At 37.3% G+C, this 22,621-nt stretch overlaps 1 protein-coding gene across 1 annotated transcript; it reads left to right on the top strand.

Annotated features, from left to right (window-relative positions):
- Nucleotides 1–753: 753 nt before the first annotated feature.
- On the top strand, nucleotides 754–22,603 carry LYRM7 (LYR motif containing 7). Its single transcript, XM_063087067.1, has 5 exons — nucleotides 754–822; nucleotides 4,534–4,606; nucleotides 12,666–12,736; nucleotides 17,328–17,409; nucleotides 21,066–22,603. Exons 1-5 carry the CDS (start codon nucleotides 805–807, stop codon nucleotides 21,134–21,136), a joined length of 315 nt encoding a protein of 104 aa, XP_062943137.1. The 5' UTR covers nucleotides 754–804; the 3' UTR covers nucleotides 21,137–22,603.
- The last annotated feature ends 18 nt before the right edge of the window (nucleotides 22,604–22,621 follow it).

A 22,621-nucleotide genomic window follows, 5' to 3' on the forward strand; every position in this document is an offset into this window, starting at 1 on the left:
TAAATAGGAACAAGGTTAAGATACTTCTTCATGCTTACAAGGTCATAAGATATACTTCAATAAATGCCTTATGATTATGATGCCGCTAGTAAAATACCTATTTCCGACCTCTTTATCAGCAAAACCAAGGAGCAGGGCAAGTTAATTAGACAGGACTTAAGAGCAACCAGACTTTGGGGTCAGGCATAACAGATGTGCATCCCAGACCTCTAATTACTAGCCATATGAACTTGAGCAAGTAAGTCAACCTCACCTTCTGGGGAGAATAAATGAGAGAATGTACGAATACAACTTTTAGGGAGTCAGCTCTCCAATCAATGCACGGTGTAGTTGTTAGGGTTTGCATCTTATTTATTCACATTTCCAGAGAGACAGTCGCAACTGGGAAATGTTAAAAAAGGAGGACTCTTTAAGAGACGATCCTAACACCCAAACGAGGTAAACACGTACACGTGCCTCAGGCATCCATTAAATCCCAACTAGATCGACGCGGCAGTAGCTCCCCAACACGGAAGTGACTCTGCCCCGAACTAACATGGCGTCCAGGTAATTTCCGTTCTCCTCTGGCCAGTAATAGGGATTCGCGGCTTCTCGCGGTTTTACCATTTGCCAGCCGCTTAACAAACCCCTCTCCTTTGTCCTTTCGAGGAAGGCGTAGCTACGAAGGAGATGCTGCGTGGTGATTGGTTGCGGCGCGTTAGAAACGTGGTTACAGGGAGTTTGACAGTCCATGCCAGGCATTGATTGGTTGTCGAGAGGCGGGGACTGGACCGCCTGAGAAGTGCCGCAACGGCGAGGAGAACCATGGGTCAGGCGGCCAAGGTGACAGGGCCCGGGAAGGGGGTGGGTGTGATAGCGACGGGGAGGGTAACTTCGTGGCTTTGCGAAGGTTGTCTGGAGTACCTGAAGGCTGGGGTTCAGGACCCTTCACGGAGATGTGGCTGTTGCCGCAAAGGAGCCGGATGAACAACGCCGGGGACAGTCTAGGGCGTGTGCAGGTGCGGAGGAAGCAGGGAGGGACCCGTGTGGTTCCCATTTCTTAGTACTAACGGGGTACGGAGTGTTTATCCGTGACACAAGCCCGCGGCTTGAGTTCTGCCCCGTTTTCATTTAACAGTGTTTGTCTGAGGAACCCATTTCACATCCCTAGGAAGTATAAGAGACGCCAAAGGTAATCCTGAGCTGCAACCATCCAATGAAGTGAAAAGTTTACTCGGATAACCAGAAGGTGCACAGAAGTCTAGGAACCAAGGAAACCGAGTCCCGGTCAAATTACTTGCCGAAAGTAACACTTAGCGAGACAGAGCAGAGACCGGTGAGACCAGAGTGTTCTGCATGAGCTCGGAATGTGCTGGCCCCGCCCGGACCATCTCTCTGAGGACTTGGTCTCAGATTCATTTCTTCTCAAGCCGGTGCACGTTCCTCACCAGTGCACAATTCTCGGGGACAGCCATCTCTTAACCTTAAATATCATCAGCATGGCCGATTGGGACCTGTAGTTGTCACTGGCTGAAAACAGGCAGTGCTTATGGTTGTTCAATAATAAGGAGCCACCAAGCGGTCCTCATGTGCTATTGAGCTTGGTGTTCTTAGTATATTTTAATATACGTCACAATACGAATAGAAACAGAATTGTCCAGGGTTATTCATTCAAAAAATGTATCGAGTATCTATAATAATAATTAGTAGTAGCTAACAGCCAACATTTAGCCTGTATTAGCTAGACATAACAGATGCAACAATAAACTGATCACCTTTGCCTTCAAAAAGAGGTCTAGCAGGTAGTGAGATTTTAAACATTTAATTACTACCGTAATGAGTGCTTCAAATTGAAAATACAGTGTATTTTGTGGGCATATAACTAGGATTTAACCTATCTGAAGGGATGCAGAAAGAAATCTCTCAAGGAACCATAAATTGAGACCTGAAGTTTGACTAGAAACTAGTTAGGAGAAAGAGAAAAGAGCATTTCAGAAAAAGGAATTAGCATATGGAAAGTCCTTGAAGTGGGAAATTGCTTGGTAAACTTGCATACAAATGAGGTTAAATAGGATTCATTCTAAAAACACTTCTGGGGAGACCAACAATGTATAGAAGGCAATTGTGCTAACTGTGGAGGATACAAAGATGACCAGAAGCCTTTGAGGAAGGATGGGACAACAGTGAGTAAGCATTTAATTAGCATACAGTGTAGTAAGTGCCCAGTGCTGTGGATGTACTTGAAAAGGGCATGTAACCCAGACTTAGAAGAGATAGGTAGTGAAACCCAGTACAGAAATTATATCATATATCCTTAAAATTGGCCCATTATTCAAGAAATTGAAGCAAAAAGGCTAACTTGTCTGAGCATATAATAATTGGCAATGTCAGATTTAAACTGAACTATTAAGAATTCACTTTTCATATACACTGCCTAAGTCTACCCAATCAGTATAAGTAAATGAGGAAGAGAAAACAATCTGTAATCTAGCTTTCTGCATTTTAATAAAAGTTTATTAGCTTCAAGATGATATTGGCTCCAACAGCTCTATGGCAATAATGATGACATTTTATTTTTCTTACATTACTCTTTCTTAAATTAGGAATGCAGTTTGTTGTGCTTTCTCTCTTTTATTCTCAAATAGCATGTAAAACCATTAGGTTTACTTACCTCTCACTTTCTTAATCCCATGCAACATGTCTTCCACCACTGTTGCAATATTAAACTGCCTAGGTTTCTATGATCCCTTTAAAGTCCATATTTCTACCAACAATCTCTTCAAGGAGATCTAGGCTTTTACTATAAAGCACCACAAAATTCTCCCAGCCTCTGCACATGACTCAATTCCAAAGCTACTTCCACATTTTTAGGTGTTTGTTACAGCAGCACCCCATTTCCCAATACCAAAATCTGTATTAGTTTCCTATTGCCGTCATAACAAAGTACATACACTGAGTGGCTTACAACAGAAATTTACTATCTCTCAGTTCCGGAGGCTAGAAATCCAAGATCAAGATGACAGCAGGGCCATGCTCCCTGACACAATCAACATAGTTTGGCAGTTGCTCAAAAGGTTAAACATACAGTTATCATATGACACAGTAATTCTACTACTAGGTGTATACCCAAAACAATTCTGGGTAAAATCTTTCCTAGCTTCTTCTTACCTTCTGATGTTGGCTGTCAATTTTTAGTGTTCCATAGCTTGCTGTTTTATCACTTCAATCTCTGCCTCTGTCTACACATGGCTGTCTTTCCCCTGTGTGTTTCTGTCTTCACATGGTATTTTCCTCTTTTTATAAGGACATCAGTCATATTGGATTAGGGCCCACCCCAATGACCTCATTTTAACTTGGTTACATCTACAAAAACCCTGTTTCCAAACAAAGTCACATTTACAGATACCCGGGATTAGGACTTCAGCATCTCTTTTGAGGAGATACAATTCAAGCCACAACAATATGGATATTTCACATTTTATTTACCCATTCATGAGTTAATGAACATTAAGGTTGTTTCTACTTTTTGGCTATTAAGAATAATGCTGCTATGAACATTAGTGTGCAAGTTTTTGTGTGAACGTGTTTTCATTTGTCTTGGATATATGAGGATACTTCAAAAAGTTCATGGAAAGGTTTGTATTAAGTTTGAATTCTATTTTTCCACAAACTTCTTGAAGTACCCTTGTATACCTAGCTTTTAGTCATTTAAACTGTTTCTTCTGGGAACTTGAGAAGTGTGAGGCGACCTCAGCCTGTCTCTAAAGCCTCTTCACAATGTGTCTTTTACCAAAATGCCAGGCTCTTTTCTCTGTTTTGTTGTGGTTTTTCCCATAGACAGACTCAGAATATTCATAAAACTCAGCATTCGACTTCTCTTTTTAGAAATCACAATTAAACTTGCCTAAGTTATCTGAAACATCTTCCTTCTGAGTTTATTACACCTTAAGATGTAATAAGTTCATGGTTTTGTGTGTGTATGATTTTAAGAGCAGATGAAAGCCTCAATATGTTGAGAAAGATGAGAACAAATACATACCACCTTGGTAAAGTTGACACCTTAGCAGACCGGTTTTTGGCAAGAGGATTACTTACTTTTTTGGGGGGTGAGTGGGGCAGCTGGCTGGTACAGGGATGGAACCCTGGATCTTGGTATTATCAGCACCACATTCTAACCAGCTGGACCAACCACCCAGCCCTAATTTTTATCTTTTTAACCATCCTTCTATTGTTTGATTTGTTTCAGATAATTTTGTATTATTTTTGTAAATAAAGCTAATTTTTTTTAAATTTAGGGGGCTGGCCAGTTAGCTCAGTTGGTTAGAGCACAGGTTAGGATCCTCGTATCAGCCAGCCACCAGAAAAAAAATTTTTGTTTTTATTTAAAGATAAATAATCAAGGGAAATTTATGTTAGCAAGCCCTGGTTTTCACCAGCTATTTTGAAAAATAGTCTAAGAAACAAACAGAAAAGGAATACTGTTGAATCTTTAATACGATTATGTAAAATGTGAAATTTTTTCTTTCAAGGTCTGAATTCTCATTTTCTTAACAGGTTTTACAGCTCTTTAAAACACTGCACAGGACCAGACAACAAGTTTTTAAAAATGATGCCAGAGCATTAGAAGGCAAGTACATTTTTTACCCCTTTGGAGCAAGTCTGTTCTTTAGATAGCTGCTGATCTATCCAAGAGACCCTGCTGTGGCCAAGAGCCATCTTAGGGAATGACCTGTCTCTCCCCTTGGTGTTAAAAACACCATAATGTAACTAACTGAGCTAACTGGCCAGCCCTGTTATGTTTTATAAATGTTAGTTTACATTACATTTCTTTGTATAGTAGCTACCTAAAGAAAAAATGTAAAAGATCAAGTTTTCATGAAAAAAAAAAGCCGACAAAGAAACAAATTTTCAGTATTCATCATTGCTTGCCTCATGTTCAAGCCATTAAACCCATTTCTCTGTTACATAATCAAATTTTTACACTCTCTAAGACTAGATACTACCATATTGCTAATGCCTTCTGTCAGTCTAGAAATCACAGCTGCTGTGAAAGAGAATTGATCCCAAATGACTCCAAATTTAGTATCTCACTGTTTTAAGTAGTTTCTATCCTATCTTATCTGGAAATCACAGCTGTAAAGTTTAGGTTCTGTGTTAGTCATGTTTAGTTCCACTCCTCATACATTTCCAAACCTCGTTAAGAGGGCACCTAGGTAAAAGTGTCCCCCTTGTCCCTAGGAATTCAAGTTTCTGTAATTCACCAAAAATAATTTCCTAAATATTAAAGTATGTCATATTATCTGTACACAAACTCCTGATTTAATTCTCAGAACAGCTCTATGACATAGTTACTATTATAATTCCTATTTTTGCAGATGAGAAAACTGGCAAAATGTGAAAAGATTTGCCCTACGTCATATTTAGTAAGAGATGGAGCTGGGATTTAGGTTAAGCACTCTGATTCCAAAGCCCAAACTCTTAACAGCCGTACATATTGAAGTGTGTCGAGTATAGAAGGAAGGGTTTGTGGCTATTCTCTATCAACATGGCATATTTTTGTTGCTTTAAATTTTTTAAGTAAAATAATTATAAGAACAGGTAACACATTGTATATTTACTAAGCACTTTATGTGGATTGTTTCATTAAGTGCTTACAACAATACATTATGTCCAGTCAGATTAGAATAAATTATGCTGCTGTAATGATACCAACGTCTCAGTGATGTATGTGAACAAAAGTTTTAGTTATCACTCACATTACATGTCAGCCAAGTCACTCAAAATTATATATATATCTCCTCTTTGCTGCTATATCTTTAATTATTTGTGTGTGTGTGTGTATAGATGAACACAATTGTATGTATTGAATTTTGCGATCTTAAAAAAACATTTAAACCTAAATTCTTAGATTTATAGAAATAAAGCATTAAATTGGATTTATTACAATTCAGTAGCCATTGGTACACAAATGAATTTGGGAGTAAAAAGCGGGAAAGAAAAAGAGTAATAAAGTACTAAAGGTTTATATTAGGTTTACTTTCAAATTTGTCAACCTGTCAAAAGCTCTCCAAGAGAGTTTAATAAATTGCTTTTTTTTTGTAATTTAATTTTTTTTTTTATTTTATTTTGACAATATACAATGTGGTTGATTATTGTGGCCCATTACCGAAACCTCCCTCCCTCCTCCCTCTCCTCCCTCCCACCCAACAATGTCCTTTCTGTTTGCCTGTCGTATCAACTTCAAGGAATTGTAGTTGTTATGTCTTCTTCCACCCCCCCGGTTTTTTTTGTGTCTGTATGTGTGAATTTATTTAGTTATTCTTAGCTCCCACCAATAAGTGAGAACATGTGGTATTTCTCGTTCTGTGCCTGACTTGTTTCACTTAATATAATTCTCTCATGGTCCATCCATGTTGTTGCAAATGGCAGTATTTCATTCGTTTTTATGGCTGAGTAGTATTCCATTGCGTAGATGTACCACATTTTCCGTATCCACTCATCCAATGATGGACATTTGGGCTGGTTCCAACTCTTGGCTATTGTAAAGAGTGCTGGAATGAACATTGGGGAACAGGTGTACCTTCGACATGATGATTTCCATTCCTCTGGGTATATTCCCAGCAGTGGGATAGCTGGGTCATATGGTAGATCTATCTGCAATTGTTTGAGGAACCGCCATACCATTTTCTATAGAGGCTGCACCATTTTGCAGTCCCACCAACAATATATGAGAGTTCCTTTTTCTCCGCAACCTCACCAGCATTTGTCGTTCAGAGTCTTTTGGATTTTAGCCATCCTAACTGGGGTGAGATGGTATCTCAGTGTAGTTTTGATTTGCATTTCCCAGATGCAGAGTGATGTTGAGCATTTTTTCATATGTCCATTGGCCATTTGTATATCTTTCTTAGAGAAATGGCTTCTTAGCTCTTTTGCCCATTTTTTAATTGGGTTGCTTGTTTTCTTCTTGTAAAGTTGTTTGAGTTCCTTGTATATTCTGGATATTAATCCTTTGTCAGATGTATATTTTGCAAATATTTTCTCCCACTCTGTTGGTTGTCTTTTAACTCTGTTAATTGTTTCTTTTGCTGTGCAGAAGCTTTTTAGTTTGATATAATCCCATTTATTTATTTTTCCTTTGGTTGCCCGTGCTTTTGGAGTCGTATTCATGAAGTCTGTGTCCAGTCCTATTTCCTGAAGTGTTTCTCCTATGTTTTCTTTAAGAAGTTTTATTGTTTCAGGGTGTATATTGAAATCCTTAATCCATTTTGAGTTGATTTTAGTATATGGTGAGAGGTATGGGTCTAGTTTCATTCTCCTGCATATGGATATCCAGTTATCCCAGCACCATTTGCTGAAGAGGCAGTCTCTTCCCCAGTGTAGAGGCTTGGTGCCTTTGTCAAAGATCAGATGGCAGTAAGTGTGTGGGTTGATTTCTGGATTCTCTATTCTATTCCATTGATTAGTGTGTCTGTTTTTAATGCCAGTACCATACTATTTTGGTTATTATAGCTTTGTAGTATAGTTTAAAGTCAGATAGTGTTATGCCTACAGCTTTATTTTTTTTACTCAGCATTGCTTTGGCTATGCGTGGTCTTTTATTATTCCATATAAATGTCTGCATAGTTCTTTCCATTTCTGAGAAAAATATCTTTGGAATTTTGATGGGGATTGCATTGAATTTGTATATCACTTTGGGTAGTATGGACATTTTCACAATGTTGATTCTTTCAATCCAAGAGCATGGGATATCTTTCCATCTTGTATCCTCTCTAATTTCTCTCAGCAGTGGTTTGTAGTTCTCATTATAGAGATTTTTCACATCCTTGGTTAACTCAATTCCTAAGTATTTTATTTTTTTGGTGGCTATTGTAAATGGGCGGGCTTTCTTGATTTCTCTTTCTGCATGTTCACTATTGGAGAAAAGAAATGCTACTGATTTTTGTGTGTTGATTTTGTATCCTGCTACTGTGCTGAAATCACTTATCACAACCAAGAGTTTTTTTGTAGAGGCTTTCGGCTGTTTGATATATAGGATCATGTCATCTGCAAACAGGGACAGTTTGACTTCTTCTTTTCCAATCTGGATGCCCTTTATTTCCTTCTATTCTCTGATTGCTCTGGCTAGTACTTCCAACACTATGTTGAATAGGAGTGGTGAGAGTGGGCATCCTTGTCTAGTTCCTGTTCTTAAAGGAAAAGCTTTCAGCTTTTCCCCATTCAGGATGATATTGGCAGTGGGTTTATCATATATGGCTTTAATTATGTTGAGATACTTTCCCTCTATACCTAACTTATAGAGGGTCTTTGTCATGAATGAGTGCTGAATTTTATCAAATGCTTTTTCAGTATCTATAGAGATGATCATATGGTCCTTGTGTTTGATTTTATTAATATGGTGTATCACATTTATTGATTTGCGTATGTTGAACCAACCTTGCATCCCTTGGATGAATCCCACTTGATCATGGTGAATAATTTTACATATGTGTTGCTGTATTCTGTTTGCTAGTATTTTAGTGAGGATTTTTGCATCTATATTCATCAAGGATATCGGCCTGTAGTTTTCTTTTTTGGTTATATCTTTACCTGGTTTTGGTATCAGGATGATGTTTGCTTCATAGAATGAGTTTGGGAGATTTGCGTCTGTTTCAATCTTTTGGAATAGTTTGTAAAGAATCGGTGTCAATTCCTCTTTGAATGTTTGGTAAAATTCTGCTGTGAATCCATCTGGTCCTGGGCTTTTCTTTGTTGGGAGCCTTCTGATAACAGCTTCAATCTCCTTTATTGTTCTTGGTCTGTTCAGATTTTCTACGTCTTCATGGCTCAGTTTTGGGATCTTGTGTGTGTCCAGAAATTTATCCATTTCCTCCAGATTTTCAAATTTGTTGGCGTATAGTTGTTTATAGTAGTCTCGAATGATTCCTTGTATTTCAGATGAATCAGTTGTAATATTGCCTTTTTTATTTATAATTTTTGTTATTTGAATTTTCTCTCTTCTTTTTTTTTGTTAGCCATGCTAATGGTTTGTCAATTTTATTTATCTTTTCAAAAAACTAACTTTTTGATTCATTGATCTTTTGTGTTGTTTTTTGGGTTTCAATTTCATTAAGTTCTGCTCTGATCTTAATGATTTCGTTCCGTCTGCTAACTTTAGGTTTGGATTGTTCTTGTTTTTCTAGTTCTTTAAGGTGAAGTGTTAGGTTGTTCACTTGCCATCTTTCCATTCTTCTGAGGTGAGCATTTAATGCAATAAATTTCCCCCTTAATACTGCTTTTGCAGTATCCCACAGGTTTTGGTATGATGTATCATTATTTTCATTAGTTTCAATAAATTTTTTGATTTCCTGCTTGATTTCTTCCTGGACCCATATGTCATTAAGTAGAATGCTGTTTAATTTCCATGTGTTTGTATAGTTTCCAGAGTTTCGTTTGTTATTAATTTCTAGTTTTAATCCATTGTGGTGTGAGAAAATACATGGGATAATTCCAATTTTTTTGAATTTGTTGAGGCTTGATTTGTGACCTAATATGTGATCTATCCTGGAGAATGATCGATGTGCTGATGAGAAGAATGAATATTCTGAGGTTGTTGGATGGAATATTCTGTAGATATCTGCCAAGTCCAATTGTTCTAGAGTCTTGTTTAGATCTTGTGTTTCTCTACTGATTCTTTGCCTAGATGATCTGTCTAATATTGACAGTGGGGTGTTCAGGTCCCCTGCTATTATGGTATTAGTGTCTGTTTCCTTCTTTAGGTCTAATAGAGTTTGTTTTATAAATGTGGCTGCTCCAACATTGGGTGCGTACATATTTATGATTGTTATGTCTTCTTGATGGATCAGTCCTTTTATCATTAAGTAGTGTCCCTCATTGTCTCTTTTTATGGTTTTTAGTTTAAAGTCTATTTTGTCAGATATAAGAATAGCTACTCCAGCTCGTTTTTCTTTTCCATTTGCATGGTAAATCTTTTTCTATCCTTTCACTCTTAGTCTCTGTGAGTCTTTCTGAGTGAAGTGGGTCTCTTGTAGGCAGCATATAGTTAGGTCCTCCTTTTTAATCCAGTCAGCCAGTCTGTGTCTTTTGATTGGGGAATTTAAGCCTTTTACATTAAGAGTTGTTATTGAAAAGTGTTGATTTCTTCCCAGCATTTTATTGATTGTTTGGTTGTCTTAGGTGTCTTTTGTTCCTTGCTTTCCGATTTACTGTTTGTTTTCTGTGTTTGTTGGTTCCTTAGGTTGTAGATAGCATTTTTGTTTGTTTTCTGTTCATGAATGCCATTTTTATTATACTAGTGGGTTTTGATTTTTCTTGGGTTTTTATGGCAGTGGTAGTTATTTTTCAGGAACCAAACCCAGTACTCCCTTGAGGATTTCTTGTAAGAGTGGTCGTGTGGTGGTGAACTCCCGCAGTTTTTGTTTGTGTGAGAAATATACTATTTGCCCTTCATTACAGAAGGATAGCCTTCAGGGTAGAGTATTCTTGGCTGGCAATCTCTGTCTTTTAGTATTTTGAATATATCATCCCATTCCTTTCTGGCTTTTAGGGTTTGTGATGAAAAGTCTGATGTTAGCCTGATTGGGGCTCCCTTATAGGTGATTTGACGCTTCTCTCTTGCAGCTTTTAAGATTCTCTCTTTGTCTCTGAGTTTTGCCAATTTGTCTATAACATGTCTTGGAGAAGACCTTTTTGGGTTGAATACGTTTGGAGATCGTTGAGCTTCCTGGATCTGAAGATCTGTGATTTTTCCTATACCTGGGAAGTTTTCTGTCACTATTTTGTTGAATATGTTTTCAATGCAATCTCCTTTTTCCTCCCCTTCTGGAATACCCATGACTCGGATATTTGAGCGCTTAAGGTTGTTTGATATCTCTCTCAGATTTTCTTCAATGTCTTTGATTCTTTTTTCTTTTTTTTTTTGTCTGCTTGTGTTATTTCAAACAGCCCATCTTCAAGTTCAGAGGTTCTCTCTTCAACTTCCGCAGGCCTGCTGGTTAAACTCTCCATTGTGTTTTTTATTTCACTGAAAAACTTCTTCAGTTCGGCAAGTTCTGCTACATTTTTTTTCAGGACATTGATTTCCTTGTACATTTCCTCTTTCAGATCCTGTATACTTTTCCTCATTTCATCATGATGTCCTGCTGAGTTTTCTTGTATCCCATTCAGTTTCCTTAGAATTATCACTTGAAATTCCTTGTCAGTCATTTCAAGGGCTTCTTGTTCTATAGGGTCTAGAGTTTGAGATTTATTAACTTTTGGTGGTGTACTTTCTTGATTTTTTGTATTTCTGGTATCTTTTTTTTTAATGTTTATTCATTGTGGCAGGGGGTTTCACAGTCCACAGGTTTGACACTATTGACTAACTAAAATGTTGCTGTGGTTGCCAATTTGGTATGGCTACCTCCGTGACTGCTCAGTTGGCCTCTAGTGCCTTGTGTGTGTGGTTGCCTCTGGTCTTGGGCCTCTCCGGGGAGCCACCTCTCCGGTCAGCTTGGACTCTGCTGGGCTGCTGGATCACGGGGCCGTAGCACAGGGTGTGTGGTCTCTGCTGAGCTTCCACCTCCTGTGCAGGACTTCTCCCTGTTCTGTGCCCTCTGGCCCGGGCTGCTGGGATGCATCGAGGCAGCACAGAGTGTGTGGTTTCTGCAGAGCTTCCCCTTCCCCTACAGGATGTCTCCCTGGTCTGTGTGCACTAGGCCAGGCTTGGGATGCGGCTGGGTGGCGGCAGTGAAACCTACCTGCTGCTGGATCACACGGTGGCGGCCCCCCCACAGGGTGTGTGGACTCTATGGAGCTTCTGTCTCCCTTGCTGGACGTCTCTGTGCTCCGTACGCATTGGGCCAGGCTGCTGGATCGTGCGGCAGCAGTGTGGTCCCCATGGAGTTCCCGCCTCCCCTGCTGGACGTCTCCCTTCTCCGAGCACACTAGGCGGGGCTGGGGATGGAGCCAGGTGCCTGCGGTGAAGCCTACCTGCTGGATCACGTAGTGGCAGCCCCACAGGGTGTGTGGTTTCTGCCTAGTCTCCGCCTCCCTTGCCGGACGTCTCCCCACTCTGTGCGCACTGGTCTGGGCTGGGAATGGAGCCGGGTGGCGGCAGTGAAGCCTACCTGCTGGATCATGCAGTGGCGGCCCCACAGGGTGTGTGGTTTCTCCCGAGCCTCCGCCTCCCTTGCTGGATGTCTCCCCACTCTGTGCGCACTGGGCTGGGCTGCTGGATCACGCAGTGGCGGCCCCACAAGGTGTGTGGTTTCTGCCGAGCCTCTCCCTCCCTTGCCGGATGTCTCCCCACTCTGTGCATACGGGGCTGGGCTGGGAATGGAGCCGGGTGGCGGCAGTGAAGCCTATCTGCCATTGTGTGACGGTGGCCCCGTAGGGCAGGTGGTCTCTGCGGAGTTTCTGCTTCCCCCGCTGGACGTCTCCCTGTTCCATATGCACTTGTTGTTATCTTTTTATAGTTTAAATCAGTTGATTTGTGGGAAAGAGTGATGCTAGGGACCGTCTATTCCGCCATCTTGACCAGAAGCAGTTTAATAAATTTCTTATTCTTATGCTTTGTTGTACATGGGGGAAAACCATTTCCTATGCAAGAGAAGTAGTCATTCATAATGAATCACGTGTAAGTTATTGGGATGGGAATTATAAATTTAAAAAGCAAGAAACTATATATATATCTTTTTTTCTCTCCCTAGCAGCCAGAATAAAGATAAATGAAGAATTCAAAAGTAATAAAAATGAGACTTCTCCTAAGAAAATAGAAGAGGTACAGTAATTGAGTTTTTTTATTACAATAAAACCCTTACAGATTTTCTTGGCAAAGAGGAAATGATGAAAATAGAGGAGTTATGTGTAATAAAACCCATTATTTGATAGTTCAAGCCATCACAACTGTAGATAACCTTCACTTATTTGGTATGGCTCACCTCCTCAGGGTCATCAGCCTACACCCAAAAGACAACAAGTTGCCCTGTGAAAAGAATATGGAAGTACCCATGGTCAAAGTAAGAGCAACTGTACCAACCCAGAAACCCACAGAAATTCTGTCTTCACCTAAGCAAGTGACTGAAGCTAAGGAGAGTGAGTGTTGTAGTAACTCAGAATTACGGAGGGAACTTCTCTTTTAAAGCTCAACTAAGCAGTTAGATTTTTTTTTCTTTCAGTTCCTATCTTGGCAATGGCAATAACAGCCACAAACAGTTTATGAACTATTCTTGCTTTGCCTTCTGTATTTGCATTTTGGTCACTTGTTCTAGTTGAAGATGCTCTACTGGCACTAGTCTGTTAGCTTCCTAGTACTCTCAGTACATGTTAATTGAAAAATGCACAGTGATTCTTTTCCTGTATAACATGAATTCTGGCATATACATATTGTCTCTATCCTGAGCTTCCTGTGTCTATCTTCGCATAAAGGTAGGGAAAAGACCCTTCAGAAAAGAAGAAATTTTCAGAAGAAAGAAATTTTCCAAAAACTAGAAAATTATTTGCAGGTATAGTTATGAGTCCAAGAATAGGATTGGTAAAAAGGAAGGTACAAATTAAAGAAATTCTTTCATGTTTAGTAGAATTTCTACATGTAGTAGAGAAACATACTATTTTTGAAATAGCAAATACCTTTAATAATCAAGCTAATGAGACAAAGTAAGATTGCCTAAGGATTTCTCTCTCTATATAAAATAAAAAAAGGAAAGATTTTGCTTAAACATTTGATAGGGCAAACGGAATATGTAATTTTTATTCATGGCAGAAATTAAATGACAGTGTAATCAATTCATTATTTGAGAAGTTAAAAGGTATATGAGGAAGTTTATACTATTTGTTAGTCAGTAGACTGATTAATAACAACATGGTAACAATTAAATTTTGAAATTATGATTAAAGATTTTTTTGAGGTATGTTTATATCAAATAAACTGGGAAAATGAACACCCAAATTTATTTTACTTATCAGAGCATTAATTTAACATTAAGCAATCTAGAAATTGGGTATTTGCTATATTCAAATGTGTATTTTGTACTTTCTGCAACTTTGCAAATATTAAGTATTAAACATTGAGTAGATTTTAGATCATTACATTGTAACATATTGGAGGATTTATGAAGTCTTGGTACAAAAAGGAATCTTAGGCATCCTCTAGACTAGCAGTTCTCAAACTTAGTGGTCTAAAGATGTACCCTCTAAAAAATTGAGAACCCCGGAAAGCTGTTTATATCAATATTTACCATATTAGGAATTTAAACAGAATTTTTAAAAATATGTATTAATTCATTTTAGAATAATAATAAACCCATGAGATGTTAATAAATAACAATGTTTATGAAAAATAACTATTTTCAAAAAAAATTAGTGAGAAGAGTCGCATTGTTTTACATTTTTGCAAATCTCTTTAATGTCTGGCTTAATAGAAGTCAGGTCAATTCTCATATCTGCTTCTGCATTCAGTCTGGTGCAGTATGTTTGTTAGGTTGAAGTATATGAAGAAAATTCAGCCTCACACAGCACAGATATGTAGTTAGAAAATGGTAGAAGTATATAGTAGCCCTTTCAGATAATTGTGAATATTCTTTGATACTACACCATGACAAATGGTAATTTCTTAAAGGTTAGTTGCAATATAGAATTCTGTTATGTTAGACCAATGGATTTTTTTTTTCGGGGGGGGGGGAGGATTCATCCAGACCACCTCCTGCTCATCCCCTCTGATCTCCTCTAATCTCTTGTTCCTCATCTAGTCTTGTTTCCAGCCTTAGATCTAGGACTTAACTCAGTTTATGTACCTCCAGTGTGTGAGGAGGCCCACTTTTTTCTCCTTTCTTTACCCTGCCAAGCCCCTTTCCAAGTGTCAGGAGGTGAGGCTTTCTCTCCCACAGCTCTCTCCATGTCAATTAATGGCATCTCCCTCCTTTTTGTGCTGAGACCAAAAACCTTAGTGCTTTCTTTCTTGGCTGCTTTCCTTCCTTTAAACTTAACGTCCAATCTGTCAGCAAATCCTGTTGGCTTAATCTTCAAAATATATCCAGAATTCAATCACTTCTTATTCTCTCCATCATTATCTCCTAAGCCACCGTCATGTCTCCCTGAATTGTTACAACAGCCTCCTGATGGGCTTCCCTGCTTCCATTCTCACTCCCTACAGGCTACTCTCAATACTTTTAATGGCAAATTGAGTCTTTTTTTAAAAAGGCGTATCCCATCACTTATCTACTCACAACCCCCATGGTTCCTCATCCCATTCAAAGAAAAATCTAAAGAGTCTACCATGACCTTCAAGACTGTGTATCATCTGAGCCCTCTTACCTTCCCACCTCAACTTGTTCTGATGTTGGAGATAGCATCTCAGGGGCCTGATAGTCGACCTGAACCCACCCAGTCCTCTTACCAGATTCCTGACTCCACCACAGGGAAGAATTCAAGGCAGAGTCACAATACAAAGTGAGAACGAGTGTAATAGATAAGAAATACAGGTTCCACAGAGAGAGTGCGCATAGCTCCAGAGACTGAGCAGGGCCCACACCAAGTTTAACATAAAAGTAAGTTCAGTGCAAACTTCAAGTCTAACACAAAAGCAAGAAAAACATACTTAAAGTTTAGTACAGGGCCGAGCCCGTGGCGCACTCGGGAGAGTGTGGCGCACGGACGCTCCCCCGCAGGTTCGGATCCTATATAGGAATGGCCGGTGCACTCACTGGCTGAGTGCCAGTCACGAAAAAGACAAAAAAAAAAAAAATTTAGTACAAAGTTTCAGGCTGGCTCAAGAGAATGAGCAGCTGCTTGCTGAAAGTAACTTAGACACAAAGTGAAACATACACACTGCAGGTTGGGGAAGTGCAGGAAAGTGCAGGTTGCCACCAAGAAAGTGAACAATAACCCTGCCTTCAGCTGGGATTTGGCTTTTATAGTTTATCTAATGAACACTTAAATTGAGGGGGTGTTCCCAGTTACATGCACCAGAATATTCTGTGCTCTCTATTGAGCATGCCCAGCCACTGGATTGCATAAGCCAGCCCCCTGCCGGGTATCGTTTTCCCCTGTTGATGCTAGAAATAGGTCTAACTGGCAACAGTAACTTTCCTCCATGGGAGAGCTCAGAAAAGGGGGCCTGAACCCACCCAGTCCTCTTACCAGATTCCAGGCAATGGCTGGAAACCCAGAGGTATGTCCTGAAACCCGGGCCCAGAGAAATTGAGCACCTCCTGTATAAGTACCACATCCCCCTCACTCTTACATTCTCAGTGTCTTCTTTGAGGGTTCTTAAACTTACCAAGGACTTTCCTGTTTCAGGGCCTTTATGCTGTTGCTTCTTCCAGGGATATTATTCTCTCACATGCCCTCAAGGGCTCATTTAGGAGACCAATGAGTTTTAATCTCTTTACCTTTGAATGATTTTTCACCCATGCATGATATTGTAACATCATGCACTGGTGATTTAGAAAATACAGGTTCACTGAGTAATACAGATATTCCAAATATTGACATAGTTCATAATATAATATTTTTAAATTACATCTATTAATATTAATATCCATCTTAGAAAAGTCTTTAAGGGACACTAAATCTTTACTGTGAAGCTGTCAAGCTCACCATGGCAGATACAAGTTCTTCAGAATTCTGATTTTTGCTTGAAAGCTTCAATTTTATCATTGTCAGCAAATACCATCAGTTATTCTCCTTGAAGTGATACACTTACTTCAGTTTTTCAAGAAAATGTCTGCCAATAGCTACGAATGAATAATCAGTTTGTTAGTGGTTCTTTCAATTGAAAAATGGTATTTCCACGGAAAAAGCTCTTCTGCTCACAACTCAAATAATGTAGAATGCTGTAGTATTATGAAAATAATTTTGACCTCAGAGATCCCTGAAAGGGTCTTAAGGTCCCTCAGGGGTCCACAGCTTTGAGAATTGCTGTTCTAGTCCAGTTCTTCATTGTGAATTTGATGAAGTCTGAAACACGAAGAGAGTTAGGTGATTAACCCAAGGCCATCCACTTAATGACAGAGCCAGAGTTGGAATTCAAGAGTTCTGACTCCTAATCTCATATTCTTTCTAGTGTTCAGAACATCCAACTCTATGAAAGAAAGATTAAACACACTTTCTCCACAAATGTGCATTTTAAACACATTTAAAAATACATATTATAACAAAATGCTCTAAATCTCTTTTGAAACAAATTATAGAATGGATGGGTAAAATTCAAAACTATGCACATATTGAAGCTTTCTGTACTGCTTGGAATGGTTATAAAAAGGGAAAAGTGGTATTACCAAAAAAGAAATTGTAGGAAAACTATAGTTTTCAACAACAGTACATTCATATGAAGTACTCAAAGGATTTATTCTACTGTTTGGTTTTCTTAACAGCTGATGAAAACAGGTTCTGATGTTGAATTGTTACTAAGAACATCTGTCATTCAAGGTATTCACACAGACCACGATACACTCAGTAAGTAAAATTAAAGAAAAAATGGTCTCTGACTGCAGTGTATTTTAAAATACTGAACAATTGCAGCACTTTTAATGCTGAGTAGTGAAACAGCTTGATTTTGCCAGGCAATGTAGTATATATATTATATAGATTTAAAGGCCACAGTCTAAAAATGCCAGATTGTGAAGCTTTGTTTTACCAATTTTTTTCTCTTTTTAATTTTTTAAATTTATTTTTTCTTGTTTATCTTAACCCCTGGTTATATTGCAAAACTATAGTTACAAAAGACAGTATGACTATTTCTGTCATATTTATTTGGGATTCTTAATTTTTCTGGCATCATTATCGCTTACCTAGACTAATTCTATTTCTTTACCTTTTACTCTATAACTAGTTATTTTAATTCAGAAGAATTGGGATTATAGGAAATGGAAATATAGTTGAGGATCCTCCATTATACCTGGAGATTTCTGATGGGGTTTCGGGAGAATCTCATTTTACATTTTGTTTTCATTCCCTAAAGTATCTTTGAGGACAACAGCAAAAAAAGATGACATTCAAAATTGTTAAGAGGCTTTGTGTTTTAAGTAGACTGTTGAAGTATAACATGTAAACAGAAAAGTGCACAATTTATAACTGTACAGCTCAGTGAATTTTTACAAAGTGAAATATCCAGATAACCAACATTCACATCAAGCTGTAAAACCTTACCAGCATCTCAAAAGTCCCCTCATGCCTTCACGTTCCTCCCAATCACCCCTCCCCACAAGGATAACCACTATCCTGACTTTTAACACCACGGATTTTGAACTTTATATAATAAAGTGTTTAAACTTTATATAAATGGATTCATATGGGTTACTATTATGTCTGGCTTTGTTCTCTCAACATTATATTGGTAAGATTCATCTATATTGTTGTGTATAGCAACATTATTATGAATATTGTTTGGGCATACCACAGTTTATCCTTCTGTTGTTCTTTGGGTTGCTCCCAGTTTTAGACTGTAATGAATAATGATTCTATGATCATGTTTTTATGTGCCTTTTAGTGGGAAAATGTATATATATGTATATACACTTAAAATGTATTTCTCTTGGGTATGTGTATACATGGAAGTGAAATTTCTGTGTCATGGGATATATGTTTATTCAGCTAACCAGTGTTCCAAAGTGGTTATACAGGTTGAACATCCCTAATCTGAAAATTCGAAATCTGAAATACTCCAATGAGCGTTTCCTTTGAGCATCATGTCAGTCCTCAAAAAGTTTCAGATTTTGTAGCATATCAGATTTTGGATTTTTGGATTAGGGATTGAATTTTCAGCTAGTATGTATTCTGCAAATATTCCAAAATCCAAAACACTTCTGGTCACAAGCATTTCACGTAAAGGATACTCAACCTGTACTAATTTATGCTTCCAGCAGCATCTGAGAACTCCAGTTGCTTTACATTCTCACCAGAGCTATGTGTCTCTTTAATTTTAGCCTTTTTGGTGGATATGTAGTATTGTGATTTTAGTTTGCATTTCTCTGTGACTAATGAAACACAAACACCTTTTCAGATGTTTAGTGGACATTTGGATATTCTCTTTTATGAAGTACCTATTCAAGTCTTTTGCCCATTTTTCTAAGGGATTGTCTGCCTTTTTATTATTGATTTGAAGGTATTCATTTATTCTTCTATTCTCCTGTAAAAGTATTGTACCGCTTTTGTAATACATTACATTGTACAATAATTTGGTGTTTGTCTGTCTTTTCCATTAGATTTTGAACTCCTTGAAGCTGAAGAGACTATTATATATTGGCCTTTGTATCTTCATTTCTTGATGTAATGTTTAGCATAAAATAGGCATATATATTTCATAACTGAAACAAATTATTGCCATTGTTAATAAGTTAAAACCTACACTATAATTTACTCTCTGAAGAAACCTCCAAAGATTTGTTAAAAGCAAGTGAAACAATATAAACAATGGTTAAATAATACTTACGTAACTGGTTTTCATTTCAGTAAGACAGATTTACTGTTTGGCTAATAACATTATTTTTAGTCAGATCAGTTCTTTTTTTATTAAGTGAGAATTTCAGCTTTCTTTTGGGTTAAATTTGTTTTAATGATATATTTTTTTAAAAAAGCTTTTTGTTTTGAAAATAATTTAAATTTACAGAAAAGGTCTAAGAAAAGTTGAAGTGTGTGAGAATTTCCTTTACCCAGGTTCTACAAATGCTAGCATTTGACCACATGTGCTTTATCATCCTTCCCTCATCTTTTTTTTCTGCACTTTCTGAGAGTAAGTTGCACAGACATAATGCCACTGTACACCAAAATGAGCCTTTTTTACATCATGTCTGCCCACTTGGGTTTAGATCTTCTGGAGAATACTTTAGGGTATATTTCTGTAAAATATTTCAATGTATATTTCCTAAATATACAAGGACATTCTCTAATGAACCACAATATAATTATCAAAACTAAGATTTTTAAAAAATGTTTTAATTGTACGTATTTGTGGGATACAGTGTGTAGTTTCAATACATGCATATATTATATAATTATTCACGTAGGGTAGATAGCATAGCCATCACGAAACCAGAATTTTTTTTTTCTTTTTTTTGGCAGCTGGCCAGTATGAGGATCCAAACCCTTCACTTTGAGGTTATCAGCACCACACTCTAACCGAGTGAGCTAACCAGCCAGTCACATGAAACCAGGATATTAACATTGGTATAATACTGTTATTCACATCTTTCCATTTGTCCTAATGATGCCCTTTATGGCCGAAGGAAAAATATTTTCCTCTGATCCAGGATCCTATTGAGAATCACACATTGCATTTAGTCCTCATGTTTCTTTACTCCTGCTTAATCTGGAGCCGTTTCTGTCTTTCTTTGTCTTGCATGATCATGATATTTTGAAGAGTATAGGTAAATTATCTCATAGAATGTTGTGTGAGCATTTTTTGATCATGACAGTTCACCTGGGTTCAGCTCTTCCGGAAAAAAGAAGGCGAAATCATGTATCTCTTCAGAATTTTCTATCTTAAGAGCTTTTTTTTCTTGACTCCAGCAAAATGTCTTACCTAGGACTCAAAGTTTTTTGTGGTTGTTTAATGTTGTTTCTCAATGGCTGCCCTGTTGCCATTTTGGACAGGACAGTTTTTTACTGTGCCAGACTGTCACATAGCAAGAGATTTAGCATCCCTGCCCTTGCCCACTAAATTCCAGTAGCATTTTCCAGTCAGTATGACAACCCAAAACACTCTCAGTTAAGAACCGTTGTTCTATAAAATTTGGAATCTTTAGGAGAGCAGTCTAGCTTTTTCTACAGTAGGTAATATAAACAGATTTTCCAATTGATCGTTTTAATTATCAGTAATCGGCAATCAGATGGCCAATAATGTGTTTTAGCTAAACTCTGTTCAGTCATTTAATTAGTTACATTACATAAGTAAATGATCAAGGGTTAAGTTGGTCATATATGTTTTTATATCATCTGAAATGAGCATTCTATTAACTGTCTCCATTTAGAATCAAGGATTCCACCTTAGATATCAACTGAAATAAAATATCTCTGGAATATTTACTGTTATAAATTTTAGGGGGAAATAAGTGTACTTGCATTTAATTCTAACTTTAATGATGTTAATTATTCTCTTTTTGTTTTTCTTTCAGAATTGGTCCCTAGGAAAGACCTTCTTGTGGAAAATGTGCCATATTGTGATACACCAACTCAGAAGCAATGAATATTCTAGGATAAAACAAGTCTTTGCACTTTTTAACTTTAAAATACATAACTCTGGCAGAAGTCCTGCAAATGCAGACATTTTCCCCTGAACTTGCATATTGAAAAATGAATGAATTAAAGAATAGCTTCATAATTAAACTTCATGTTGACATGACATCACTGAGAACTGCAGAATTTAGTTAAGTATTTCTAAAGGACATTCAATAAGACGACATTTTATTTTCATTTATATTCATTTCATTTTATTTTATTTTTCTTTATAAAGTAAATTAAATGCTTAAGGAGATATACCATATTCAATTCTTTGACCTTGATGAGTATTTTGGTCTTACCATAGCTATTTGAGAATACCATGTTTTGACAAGTTAGTGAGCTTTCCACCCATGTGAAATGCAATTATTAGATTTAAATTATTAGATTAAATTGATGTTTAGTCTCAAAAATATTAAATTGGTCAAAAAATCAGAGTGTACACCAGCTCTCCTCAGAAGGTAGCCTTTGTTTCCTAAAGCACTGGAATTACTTCTGTAGCTAACAGATAATTGTACGGTTTCTTTTTAGAGATAGAGAATATCTCTGTGTTCTCATAAAAACAATTTTTTATCAGTCTTCTGAAGATAAATGAATAAAATATCAAAATCACATAGGGTCACTATGGAATAAAAAAATCCTAATTATTTTAGGAAATGGTGGCCCTTGATCAAATTATGTAATATGGACTTAGTAGAATTAGCGGAATTTAGACCACAATTAGACTTTATTATGAAAATGTAACATATGGCTGCATTCTCTTCATTTTAATCAGTAAAACTTAAATGGCTTCTCCTCTTCCACATTTCCCATCCCTGACAATATTGGCAGTATCACAAAAGGACTTGGCATTCTGCCAATGCTGGGAACTATAAAATCATATTTAATTCTTCTTGTTTCTCTTTTATCTGTGTGTTTTTACCATTCTGTCTTCTCAGTGAACAGTGTGTTTTCTCCCATTTAGTGATGAATTCTCCCATTTGATGACGATGCAGAGTTTTTAATTTTTGCAAGATTCTCAGTGCAAGCTTTGTTTGCGGCAAAACATATTGGTATATTCATACTGGATATAAAATGTCATATTTGAAAATAGTTTCATTTTAGGAGATCAAAAAATTATCAAAATTATTTAGACATAGTACATTTAACATTAAGCCAGAGACTACCCTTAATGCTTCCTAATACTTTTGAGGAGATCATTTAGTAGTCTGTGTAATGGATTACACATGTCAGAAATTTCACTATAATTTTTTTTATCTCCTGTGTATATTTCTTATTATATATATAGAAATTATACCTGAAGAAAAATGAAAGTTGGTTCAAATTTGAAATTTGTTTGCCTTTATAAGAGAATGCTGAAAGTCACTGCACAATCACTGTTTAAATTTCACTGATTTACTGTTATTACAGTGTCTATTATAAATTTTGAGGAAAGGTGGCTGAAAATTTAAAT

The sequence above is a fragment of the Cynocephalus volans genome, chromosome 2, assembly GCF_027409185.1.
Source record: "Cynocephalus volans isolate mCynVol1 chromosome 2, mCynVol1.pri, whole genome shotgun sequence".
Classification (NCBI taxonomy): domain Eukaryota; kingdom Metazoa; phylum Chordata; class Mammalia; order Dermoptera; family Cynocephalidae; genus Cynocephalus; species Cynocephalus volans.